The sequence below is a fragment of the Ctenopharyngodon idella genome, chromosome 20 (assembly GCF_019924925.1).
Source record: "Ctenopharyngodon idella isolate HZGC_01 chromosome 20, HZGC01, whole genome shotgun sequence".
Lineage (NCBI taxonomy): Eukaryota > Metazoa > Chordata > Actinopteri > Cypriniformes > Xenocyprididae > Ctenopharyngodon > Ctenopharyngodon idella.
In genome coordinates this window covers 17,598,262-17,610,275 of record NC_067239.1, presented here as the reverse complement: position 1 = coordinate 17,610,275, position 12,014 = coordinate 17,598,262, and the positions used below count along the sequence as shown (strand labels likewise).

At 35.0% G+C, this 12,014-nt stretch overlaps 2 protein-coding genes across 4 annotated transcripts; one reads left to right on the top strand and one right to left on the bottom strand.

Moving 5' to 3' along the window:
• Positions 1 to 56: 56 nt before the first annotated feature.
• znf106b (zinc finger protein 106b) lies at positions 57 to 8,510 on the bottom strand. 3 transcript variants are annotated; one of them, XM_051875431.1, is made up of 14 exons: positions 7,974 to 8,510; positions 6,730 to 6,939; positions 6,196 to 6,257; positions 5,916 to 6,116; positions 5,699 to 5,756; positions 5,336 to 5,397; positions 5,013 to 5,210; positions 2,910 to 2,995; positions 2,471 to 2,795; positions 2,007 to 2,265; positions 1,880 to 1,931; positions 1,531 to 1,679; positions 898 to 958; positions 57 to 722 (listed from the first exon to the last, which is right to left on the bottom strand). In XM_051875431.1, the coding sequence occupies exons 3-14, from the start codon at positions 6,240 to 6,242 to the stop codon at positions 667 to 669; spliced, it is 1,554 nt and encodes a 517-aa protein (XP_051731391.1). In that variant the 5' UTR covers positions 6,243 to 6,257; positions 6,730 to 6,939; positions 7,974 to 8,510; the 3' UTR covers positions 57 to 666. The 3 variants fall into 3 exon arrangements, with proteins under 3 accessions (XP_051731391.1, XP_051731389.1, XP_051731392.1); XM_051875429.1 differs by lacking the exon at positions 6,730 to 6,939; XM_051875432.1 differs by lacking the exons at positions 6,730 to 6,939; positions 7,974 to 8,510 and adding an exon at positions 6,421 to 6,723.
• Positions 8,511 to 8,974: 464 nt separating this feature from the next.
• On the top strand, positions 8,975 to 11,980 carry churc1 (churchill domain containing 1). The gene is made up of 4 exons (XM_051875440.1): positions 8,975 to 9,124; positions 9,520 to 9,655; positions 9,746 to 9,816; positions 10,823 to 11,980. The coding sequence occupies exons 1-4, from the start codon at positions 9,086 to 9,088 to the stop codon at positions 10,913 to 10,915; spliced, it is 339 nt and encodes a 112-aa protein (XP_051731400.1). The 5' UTR covers positions 8,975 to 9,085; the 3' UTR covers positions 10,916 to 11,980.
• The last annotated feature ends 34 nt before the right edge of the window (positions 11,981 to 12,014 follow it).

Sequence of the window (12,014 nt, the reverse complement as noted above, 5' to 3'; positions counted from 1 at the left end):
TAAATATATTCAACATTTTAAAATATTATTCAGATTCCTGTAAAGAAAATAACTACAAACCTAAGAGAGTAAGTCTGAATGAATATGCTAATATGATGTCTTATAAGCATTATTATTTGAACTGATAAATCCATATTACTACACTACTTATTGTATTAGGCAGTGAATAAACATATTCTGCTAATGCTATTATGAAAGTCTTATAATATACCTGAATATTCAGATGGTAGTCTGTGACATCTCCTTTCATGTCCTTGTAGATTGACAAAGTACCTCAGACAATCTTGACTAAAAAGAGATTTTAGGTGAGCTTTTATATGCAATTTCACGTTCGATGATCCTTTGAAGACAGAAATGACATTTTATCATGCCAGAATCAGAGCAAAAAAACTATAGCTTTTTTCTTAAATAATCTGCATCAATCTGATCAAACTAGAGCATAATTCAATGTGAACTGCAATAAAACAACTATAAATGCATTCAAGTCTGTTACAATGATGCAGTCTGTGCTCTCAGATGAGACGCATGCTCGCAGAGGTTATTTTTGTGCACTGAGAGGTAGGACCAGAATCAGATACTCCTGAGATTGAGTCCTACTGTGCAGCTGCTCCATGAGGCTCACAGGGATGGCTAAGAGTAATCTTTCCTCAGAGGTTCACACAGCTGTCAGGAGGCATTTAGCCCCACCTGCTGGTCTGAATGTGTGGAACACCTACTGGGATCTGACAAAACATTTCAAGCATAAACAAGCATTATTACATGTGTAACTAACATTACATATTAATCTCAGATTTGAAACAAACAAACAAAAAAAAAAACTAAATTTCTTAAGTAGGAATACTTTATTAGTCAATGAGTTGAACTGAAAGATATATGTGATGATAAAAAAGCTCTTACCCTTCATATCCTGCAGAATCTTTATGCGCTTCTCCCTGAGCGACGCCATCTCTGAGGTTACCTGACAATAGAAGAACTGATATTGTATTTATATTGTATAAAAAAGTATTGGTATTGTGCTAATTACTGTATAATTAAAAAAAAAAATAATTGCATAATACTACTAAATGGCTACAGATAAGGAATGTGGGGAAAAATGTTGAGCAAAGATGCTAATTAGAAATGTCACCATGAAATCAAAATTAACATTTCTTGTTTTTTTTTTTTTTTATGGAATATTGCAGTAATTATTATAAATGACTTTTTCATGCCCTTGTAATCTTTAATCTCTAAATTCTGATGGCGTGTTTACTAGCATGAGGGCGGGACAACCTGTCACTCACATGAGATCACAGCAATAGCAAACCACAATTATCCATCAATTCCCGATGGACAAAAACAAGTCCCGTGACTCCCGTCCTACATTTTTTCTTTTTCGAGAAGCCGTTTCTCTCGGATATACGTAACAATAGGGAAGAAAAGACTAGCGCAACTTCCATTTTGTGCAGATCTAATTTCAAAAGAAATTGTAGACTTCTAAAACATGAAGGATGAAAAGAGCTTGCGATGGTGATTAATGGAACAGCCACGTACCTGTTGTTTAACAGCTAGTAGACGCTGAACTTCTGTGTAAGCACTCTGCAGGGTGGAGTACGCCTGGAACAACTCGTCACCCACAATCTCCAAAGAGCTGGTCAACTCATCTTCTTTCGAAGACAGCGTCATCAACTTATTCACTTTCCCTAAGAATCACACACACACACAGATAAATATTATGATATGTACCTTATGTATATTACTGGTCAGTTAGATTTATGATGGTAGAGACACTGTTGAATTATCAATTACAGCTGATTGAGGTCATAACTCATGACTAATTTGTAAAAGGACATTTTACAAAACTCAAATGCTAATTAAAACTATAATAAAGCTGAATACTCACTTTTTCTAGATATTTTGTCATTTGTCTTGGGATTCAGATTATGTGAAATGTCCTGTTAAAACATAAAATAAATTAACAAGCATTTCTATAGATTACTTGTTACAACTTCACTCTAAAACTCTCATACTTGTTTTTTTCTCTCGTTTTTCCGGACATTGCAAGAGCTGGTTTCAAAGCTGTTGTGATGCTCCAGTGATGTTTCTCCCTGTTCTGTTTTATGCTCATTTGATTTCTTTTTCTTGACACACACAGTATGAGGCTGAACGTTTTCAACTATCTCTACTGCCTGGCAGTCATTTCCTGAAGCCTGGCTTTCAAATATTTCAGCCAGTGAAGTTCCAGATGGAAGAGAATCAACGTTTGTCTCTTGCCCATTCATGCCTTCTCTAAGAAAAAGGAGGAGATCACAGTTTAAACAGAGACACTAAGGTTCTGAAGACTTATGTCAGAACATGTTTGTGGATCCAATTTTATGACTTTTAAACATATGTGAATTTTAAAAGTCTTTTAAGAGTCTTAAATAATTTTTACAAAGGGGAAGCAAAAAAAAAAAAAAAAAAAAAGAAAAAGTAAAATTCATGATTTATTCACCTGGTTGCGCCCTGTTGACTCTGTGATGCTGCTCTGTTAACTTTCCACGTAGACTTTTTGGAATTAGTGTGTTTTTGTAGTGGTGTCAATTTGGATTTGTTGGCCTCCATCCTGCTTTGGACCAGTCCAGGGCCACATGTAGACCCAGCAGATGTACAATCTTCAGTTTCTGGAGTCGTTATGCCACGAGCAGACATTTCTTGAGGAAGATTCTCTGATGGTTTCTCAAGACAAGGCCTTTTCACAAGTGGCCCATTTGATCTGTCCATATCAAGTATGCTCTCTTGTCTCCGTTTAGGCAGGTTTTGGTTAAGCTGGATAGATTCTGGATGGTCATTTTGATTTTCCAAAGAGAGGAAGAGATGGCATGATTATGGCAACTGGTCATTTGTGAACTCCTCACGCACTATGACATGTTGTGTTAAATGCATGCACTCACTTTTGTTTTCTGTCTGATTTAACAACAGTGCCTTCTGCCTTTTTGTTTTTTTCCACCTCTTTTTTCTTTCCCTCCTTGTCTCTTTCCTTACAATAAAGAAAACAAGCAGCAGTGAGTGTCAAGGGACCATTCAATAGATTTTTTGTATTTGTACACATAGGAGAACTTCTCATGAAAAATCTCTGCCTAATTCACAAGACATGAATCACACACATACATTTGTTCCTAACCTCGATCTAATGTTAAATTTAGCATGTTTAAAGGGTTAGTTCACCCAAAAATGAAATTTCTGTCATTAATTACTCACCCTCATGTCGTTCCACATCTGTAAGACCTTCGTTCATCTTCGCAACACAAATTAAGATATTTTTGATGAAATCCAAGAGGTTTTTTTTATCCCCCAAAGAAAGCAACGTAATTACCACATTGAAGGTCCAGAAAAGTAGTAAAGACATCATTAAATTAATCAACGTGACTACAGTGGTTCAACCTTAATGTTATGAAGCGACGAGAATACTTTTTGTGTGCAAAAACCAAAAAAAAAATGTTTTGGACTCAATTTTTTTTAAAAACCTTATACAACAATTTCTCTGTCAGACTTATTATTGGCCGGCTCCTGCGTCAGCATCATACACATGCGTCATGTTGCTCATGTGAACAGCATCAACCAATACCGAGCCAGCGTTCTGACGTAGAACACGAAAGCCTGCACTGTTTATACAACGTAAACAGCATAGGAGAATGACAGGGGAGAAATGAAATGGTTGAATAAAGCCGTTATTTTTGTTTTGTTTTTGCGCACAAAAAATGTTCTCATTGTTTCATAACATTAAAGGGTTAGTTCACCCAAAAATGAAAATTCTGTCATTTATTACTCACCCTCATGCCGTTCCACACTCGAAAGACCTTTGTTAATCTTCGGAACGCAAATTGAAATATTTTTGTTGAAATCCAATGGCTCCGTGAGGCCTACATAAGGAGCAATGACATTTCCTCTCTCAAGATCCATTAATGTACTACAAGCATATTTAAATCAGTTCATGTGAGTACAGTGGTTCAATATTAATATTATAAAGCGACGAGAATATTTTTGGTGCAGCAAAAAAAAAAAAAAAAAAAAACGACTTATATAGTGAATGCCGTTTTCAAAACACTGCTTCATGAAGCTTCGGACCGTTATGTATCTTTTGTGTTGAATCATGATTCGGATCACGTGTCAAACCGCCATCGGATTTCAACAAAAATATCTCAATTTGTGTTCCGAAGATTAACAAAGGTCTTACGGGTGTGGAACGGCATGAGGGTGAGTAATAAATGACATTATTTTCATTTTTGGGTGAACTAACACTTTAAGGTTGAACCACTGCAGTCACGTTGACTATTTTAACGATGTCTTTACTACTTTTCTGGACCTTGAATTTGCTAATTATGTTGCTTTCTATGGGAGATAAAGAAAAAACCTCTCAAATTTCATCAAAAATATCTTAAATTTGTGTTCCAAAGATGAACAAAGGTCTTACGGGTCTGGGACGACATGAGGGTGAGTAATTAATGACAGAAATTTCATTTTTGTGTGAACTAACCCTTTAAGTTTAGTGGTTTTTATAAAACACACCCAAACCGACTACTTTCATCCCTCTCAGAAAAATAATATGTCTGAATTAATGCAATGTGCGCCTTCCTCAAAACCAGATTAACTTCATAAACATCTTTTATACAAACCCAGATTACAGACTTCCATTAGTCAGCTGTACATGCGTGTATCTGCATTTTATGCAGAGGAACCTTGCAGCTTGAGCTATTAACACCTTTTACTGTATAGGATGAAACATATTTAAGATAAAATGTCTACGTATAAAATTTTATGACTTGTGTCAGTTGTTCCTACAATTTTTCGTAAATTCAGAATAGATTTTAGTATGAAGCCTATTGGTGAATCACCTGTTCATGAAAACGATCATACGCAGATAGTAACTGAAAAAAAAAAAAAGCAGCGAGGTGGGATGCAAACACACATTCTGTGTGAATTGATAAAACTGTTCAGTAACTCAACCATCATTCATTCAAAACACACACAATTACACACATAACGTACAAGCTTACATTTGTTGATCTCTTTGGACACAAAGGGCTCTAAGCTCATCATCAATTTCACCACTGTAGTCCACTGTTTTCCCATCTGCTGTAATCTTTCGGAGTTCAAACAGCATGTATTCATGATAAAGAGTGCCAACATGCACCTTAAACTCTGCCATTCCTGTCTTAGACATGTCGCAGGCCCAACATTTATGCACTTGTGGACTGTAGGAAGAAGAATGTACATTTATTTTAAGCTTAAAAATCTAAGTTTAAAGTCACACTGGTTTGAAACAACATGAGCATGAGTAAAAGATGTATCAATCAATCAATGCCTTTTAGTCCCATACCTGCCCTTCAGCTGCTCAACTGCCTGATGGTGGACAATACTGTGCATATGTACATCCAAATCCTGTGACAGCAAAGATGAAGGTAATTATAAAAGAACAGATATACGACATACATCCTTAGCCATTATGTGCTCGCTTACAGCCTAAAAATGACCATATTTGGGAATAAAAAGGCCAGCGAGTTAAATCATCAGACAAAACACAGTTCTGTCATTACATCAAATTTTTTATTATTATTTTTTTTATTATTATTATTATTATTTTTTATTTTAGCCTTCATCCATAAGGTTGTCACTCTCAAAGGAAAGGCAGTGCATTTAAAAAAAAAAGAAAAAAAAAGAAAAGTTACACAAAATTGCTAACCTGAACAGGAAAATTATGACAGCAGACAAAACAGTTCTCCGTTCTCGGTCCTTCCATCCTAAATGGACAGAAAAAAAACATTTGCATCTTTGATCCATATTAATATTTATATTGAAAAAATACCAGGCCAGTTTATTTTAAAAAGGAAATTTATCAATCATTTTTTAATCAAAAACTTGTATTATACAGTTAAATGTCTATGAGATTTTAAACTTACTTTTGTCGCTCTGTTTGAAGGGTTATAAACTCCTCATCAGTCAGGTCAATATCGTAGTTCACTTGAAGACCTTTTTGTTCTTTTCTTTTCTTGTGGAGTGTGTACAGACGGTATGTGTGCTTGCGGGTGGCAATATGCTCCTTGTACTGCTCTAGTCCCATCATGGATACGTCACATGCCCAACACTTATGCAACTGTTCACTGCAATAACAAAAGTGCATATTTTCTTACTTTTTATACCTGAGAAGGACATTATAATCAGTTCTCTGTAATTCCATACCTGCCCTTGAGATGTTCAATTGCCTCATGGTGGACATAAGAATGCATATGAGCGTCCAAATTCTGTAAAAAAAAAAAAAAAAAAAAAATTACATGAATAAATAACTAATAATAATAAGTATATGTATGTACACTATATTGCCAAAAGTATTGGGACACCCCTCCAAATCATTGAATTCAGGTGTTCCAATCACTTCCATGGCCACAGGAGTATAAAATCAAGCACCTAGGCATGCAGACTGCTTCTACAAACATTTGTGAAAGAATGGGTCGCTCTCAGGAGCTCAGTGAATTCAAGTGTGGTACCGTGATAGTTTGCCACCTGTGCAATAAGTCCATTCGTGAAATTTCCTCACTACTAAATATTCCACGGTCAACTGTTAGTGGTATCATAACAAAGTGGAAGCAATTGGGAACAACAGCAACTCAGCCATGAAGTGGTAGGCCACGTAAAATCACAGAGCGGGGTCAGCGCATGCTGAGGCGCACAGTGCACAGAAGTCGCCAACTTTCTGCAGTGTCAATAGCTACAGACCTCCAAACTTCGTGTGGCCTTCAGATTAGCTCAAGAACAGTGCGTAGAGAGCTTCATGGAAGCAGCTGCATTTGGGATGGCCCCTTCCTGTTCCTACATGACTGCGCACCAGTGCACAAAGCAAGGTCCATAAAGACATGGATGAGCGAGTTTGGTGTGGAGGAACTTGACTGGCCTGCACAGAGTCCTGACCTCAACCCGACAGAACACCTTTGGGATGAATTAGAGCGGAGACTGTGAGCCAGGCCTATGCTGTTTACACCCCCTTTGAAAAGTAACATTTTAAACAATATCTCAATGAACACAAAAACAATTTCCAAAATGTTGACAAGACTAAGTTTAATATAACATCTGTTTAATTTATAACATGAAAGTAAAGTTAATAATATAACTTAGATTACACATTTTTCAGTTTTACTCAAATTTATATATATATATATATATATATATATATATATATAAACAGTCAAACCAAAATTTTTATTCAGACACCTTGAACATTTCATTCATTAATATAGTTTATTCACTATAGTTTAAAAAATGGTAATAAAATAGTACAAGATCTCAGAGTTAAACTGTGTCAGAAAAAAATAATCTTAATTATGCCAGATAAACTTGATCGTGCAAAGTGTCTAAATAATTTTTGGTCAATTTTACTGGTAGTCCAGTGTATGAAGAATTTATGAATATGTCAGTTTATTTTGCTATTCTCACTTACATAAATGAACTATAGTGTCCTGCACCTACTAGTAAAAATATATCAAAAATATCAAAAATGTCTGAATAATTTTTGGTTTGACTGTATATGCACGATGAAGCAAGCATTTTATTGCTACTACTCAATGACCTGTATGTTTGTGCAGCAATTCTCTATTTATCAAAACACACACTTCTATAATCCTATAAGTTGACAAAAAAAAAAAAAAAAAAAAAAAAATCACTTTTAGTAAATATACGTTAGAAATTTACAGATTTTCTCTTCCTTGAAAACGGACTAAAATATTTGACTCATCCTGCACGCACTCATTTTGTCCAATCAAACACTTTTCAGGATGAGAACGTCCCAACAAACTGTCATGTAGCACATAACTATCTTATTGGCTTTTTTAAATTCTTTGAATAATTTTAAGTGCAATGTTTAAATTAAATTAAATTAAAAGACAACAAATCATAATAATACACTAAATCATCAAATAAACCCAACTATGTCATTTGTGAAATTATGAAACTGTAAACAAACAAACCTGATCTCCGTACTGTTCACCGCAGATTAAACATTTCCTGTATATGTCGGGTTGGGGAATCTTCTTCTTCTTCTTTCCGCGGCACATGGCTGTACTTATTTACAGTAGTAGACGAAAATAAAACGTAAAGCAATGTTTTGAGAGGGAGTTACAGAATGTTAAACCATGCTGGACATTCAGAGCAGTTAGCTGGAAAACTCTTGTCATGAATGGTAGTGTGATCACAGAGGTTACGAATTAATATTAATCTACCCTAAACAACATTTTTATTAGTTGTATGCTGCGATTTCCATCCACGTGCATGCTAAATCAGACCATGTTGACTGTAAAACAGTGTTGCCAGATCTCGCAAAACAAGCAAACAGTTAAAACGAGCCTATGCGACTTGCCAAACCAAAATTAGCTACCACCTGGATTTGAGCTTTGATGAATTGCATGAATGAAACTGGACTAAAAAAAAAAACACATACACACACAACTCGCTACTTTATAATTTATACACATAAATGCCTTGTCGCAGTCGCATATATTCAATAAACATGGCAACACTGCTGTCTGCTGTAAGAATTGACAGTCCGAAGAAACAGCTCCCCCTAGTGCAGTGGTTCTCAAACTGGGGCCTCCGTAAAGTTTTATTAGCAATAAATTATTTTTATTAATAATAATATTAATAATAATAATAAACTATGATAATGTCAAATCTGCTAAAAAATATACATGTGCAATATGTAACGTGAATTATAATTCCCACTGCAAAACAATTAACTGACTTCTTTTAGCAGAAGTAAATGAGTAAACGTCAGAGGCTGTGTAGGATTTTGAATATTAACAATTGGGATGGGGATGTGGGACTTTAGAGTAATAAGTTGAAAACCAATGCCTGGATGTATCGAATGTTTATTTTGACAAGACAATAAATAAAACCAATAGCGTACTGCACACACAACATACAAAAAAAAAAAAAAAAAAATTTTTTTGCAAAAGTCTTTCGATGCCTTTCGATGGGGGCGCTATACTCACCAAAATCGTACAGAGAATTCATAGAAGAAGACGAACACGGAAGCGTCTCAGTGCTTTTGATCTGTGCTATTTTCTTAACTGTCTGATCCGAAATGTGTACTGGTTGTGTGCAGAAACAATATCCCGACAGGGTGAGTTCATGATCATTTGTGATTGGCACACCTCGCGCGAATCCTGCTGCTATATACATTTTTGATGCTTTTAAAGTTCAAAGAGGCAAATGCAGCGCTGGTTGTTGGTTTTCAGCCAAAGATGAGCATCACTGCACTTATGTTTCCTGAAAAGTTTTGTGCTTGTAGCCAAACTATCTATTTGTTTTAGGCGTTTATTTACCTCTTCCCATTAATTCTTGAGACAAAACTAATTCTTGAGATAGCACTAAGTTGAACTTTGTTGTTTATGCTTTGTGCACTGGGTAGTTCAACAGAGTTATTTATTTATTTACATTTATTGACACTGTTAGACTCTTTATATTTTTTGCTAGTAACTGTATTTTAGGTGTTTATTTCACCTGTTTTGTGCATAGGGTAATACCTGTCTCGAGAATGGGTCATATCTCATGAATTTTCTCGGCTGCGCTAACTGTCACCAGCGGGACTTTGTGCTGATCGGTGACAGGACGATGGTGAATGAAGATGAGGAGGAGATTGTCACTTATCTGCGTGAGTCACGTCACATTATTGCATGTAAATATTCTGCAGAACGTCTCAGACTGACATCATCAGTATTTGCTTTTTTTTTTTTTTTTTTAGATATGTGCAAGAACTGTGATCATGTAATAGCCAGACATGAGTACACCTTCACTGTGGTGGATGACTATCAGGTGAGCCATGCTCTCAGTTCAGTAACTGGATACTAAATGGTTTAGCAATAAAACGTGTATATATATATATATATATACACACACACACAAACTTACAATGAAAAAATATAAACTATTACATTATTAAAATCAAAAGCTGTATTTAATGCAGGAGTTCTCAAACTTTTTGGGGCCAGGCCGCCGGGGACCCCTTATTGGATAGAACATTTTCTAAGAACCCCCTGATGATTACAACAGTGATTAAACCCAAAATTAATGTGGGTGGGAGTAATGAACACGATATGCTTGGTCTCCATCTGTAAATATGCATTTTTAATAATACAGCACAATTTCATAATTTACCGCAAAATAAGTTGCGTCTAAGCATGTTGCACCAGGTCAAACTTGAGTTGTTGAGAGAAAAAGAATGCAGATAAATCATCATATCGGTGTATAAGTCTCATTTTATTATTACATTAAAAAATAATGTAAAATACTGGTAAATAAACATGTATTTTACTTCCCGTCACTCCACAACAAATCCTTTGAATTTAACAGTATTAAGAACAAAACAAGAATGAAAAATATAAGCCTAAAAAAACATAAATTATTGTGACATTCAGTACAAACATTTATTTTAAAACCTGAATACGTTTATTTAAAGCAAAACTGAAACTGAAGCCGGTGTTGGGCTTCTCTCTCATTCAGCACAAATGAATGTTATTTTACAAAAATAAAATTACAAATATATATATATATATATATATATATATATACACACACACACACACATGTGTACAGTAATTGCATTAAGTAATAGTGATAATAAACATTATACATTATTAATAACCTTATTACTGTTGTAGTCTAATAATTATTTAGTTATTGTCTCAAAAAGCCATACTTTCAAGTTTATGTAAATGGTGCAGTACATGGATATTAAAATGTTGGGCAACTTAAAAGGATTTGTTTAGTTTTTTTAAAGAGAATTTTTATTTTATTGTTTATATATTGTTATTTTTTTCAGGAATACACAATGTTGTGTATGTTGTGTGGAAAAGCAGAGGATTCCATCAGTGTGCTGCCAGACGATCCCAGACAAACAGCTCCTCTGTTCTAGAGTATTTGCCCAGATGCAGAGACAGGGAATTGAATTCTTTGTAAAGAGCATGATGGAGGGAGCCATGACATATGCAAAGTTTTACATACTGTACGCTTAGCACTGGAGAACGACACATTGTCATGTTTAATCCAGGAGAATATTGCAGAATGCATCATGTTCTTTGTTTCTACTGCTTAAAGAGTGGCACTAAGGTTCACAGTATGGTTCCGACTCATAAAGATAATACGAGTCATTTACAAATATTAAACCTAATTAGGTACCATGGTTTCTTATGCTTGTGTTCATCCTATGTTTGATTTGTTCACTGTTAAAAGCAAAGTGTTTATCGTTTCCCATGGTAAAATGCTTTTTCCTATCCCATCTTAAAGGTGCAATATGTAAATTTTAGGAGGATCTATTGACAGAAATGCAATATAATATACATAATTATGTTTTCAGTGGTGTATAAAGATGTTACATAATGAACCGTTATGTTTTTATTACCTTAGAATGAGCCATTTTAATCTACATACACCACGGGTCCCCTTACATGTTAAATCGCCATTTTACGCCAGCATGTTTCTATCTACAGTAGCCCTAAACGGACAAACTGCTCTACAGAGCGTGTTTGCTTGACTTGCTTCTCTCTGCCCTTTCAGACGACATTTTTGTCCTGTGTTGGCCACCGTAGCTTCTCTATATTGCAATTTGCAACCTCACCGCAAGATGCCACTAAAATTTACACACTGCACCTTTAAGGCCAATTCACACAGCACAACAATTTTTCTCTGTTGCCAATTATACAAGTTTGCAGTGGAAATATCTGACTATTAAGAGAGGTTAGGTTTAAGTGAATTAGCAATTTGTTAATCACAGACAGGATTTTTGTTACTATGCAGCACTTAAATAGAACATGATTGGTTTAGATTCATAAAATGTTTTAAATGGTACACACAACGAAAAACCAGATTCCTGCTTGTTATTACTGATACATTTAAAGTATATATGATGTCATACTGTATTTCTAGTGTTAATGCAACAAAATATTTTGTAAGCTTTGTCTAAATAAACTATGAAACACTGCATTTTGTTGAATGTCATCACAACATCAAGCATT

Coding starts and splice junctions, on each gene's coding strand:
- znf106b (XM_051875429.1), bottom strand. CDS start 8,060: ATGTGCCGCGGAAAGAAGAAGAAGAAGATTCCCCAACCCGACATATAC. Junction 6,258..7,973: donor GTGAACAGTACGGAGATCAG/GTTTGTTTGTTT, acceptor TTTTTTTTACAG/AATTTGGACGCTCATATGCA. Junction 959..1,530: donor TACTAGCTGTTAAACAACAG/GTACGTGGCTGT, acceptor TTCTATTGTCAG/GTAACCTCAGAGATGGCGTC.
- churc1 (XM_051875440.1), top strand. CDS start 9,086: ATGTGTACTGGTTGTGTGCAGAAACAATATCCCGACAGG. Junction 9,656..9,745: donor GGAGATTGTCACTTATCTGC/GTGAGTCACGTC, acceptor TTTTTTTTTTAG/ATATGTGCAAGAACTGTGAT. Junction 9,817..10,822: donor CTGTGGTGGATGACTATCAG/GTGAGCCATGCT, acceptor TATTTTTTTCAG/GAATACACAATGTTGTGTAT.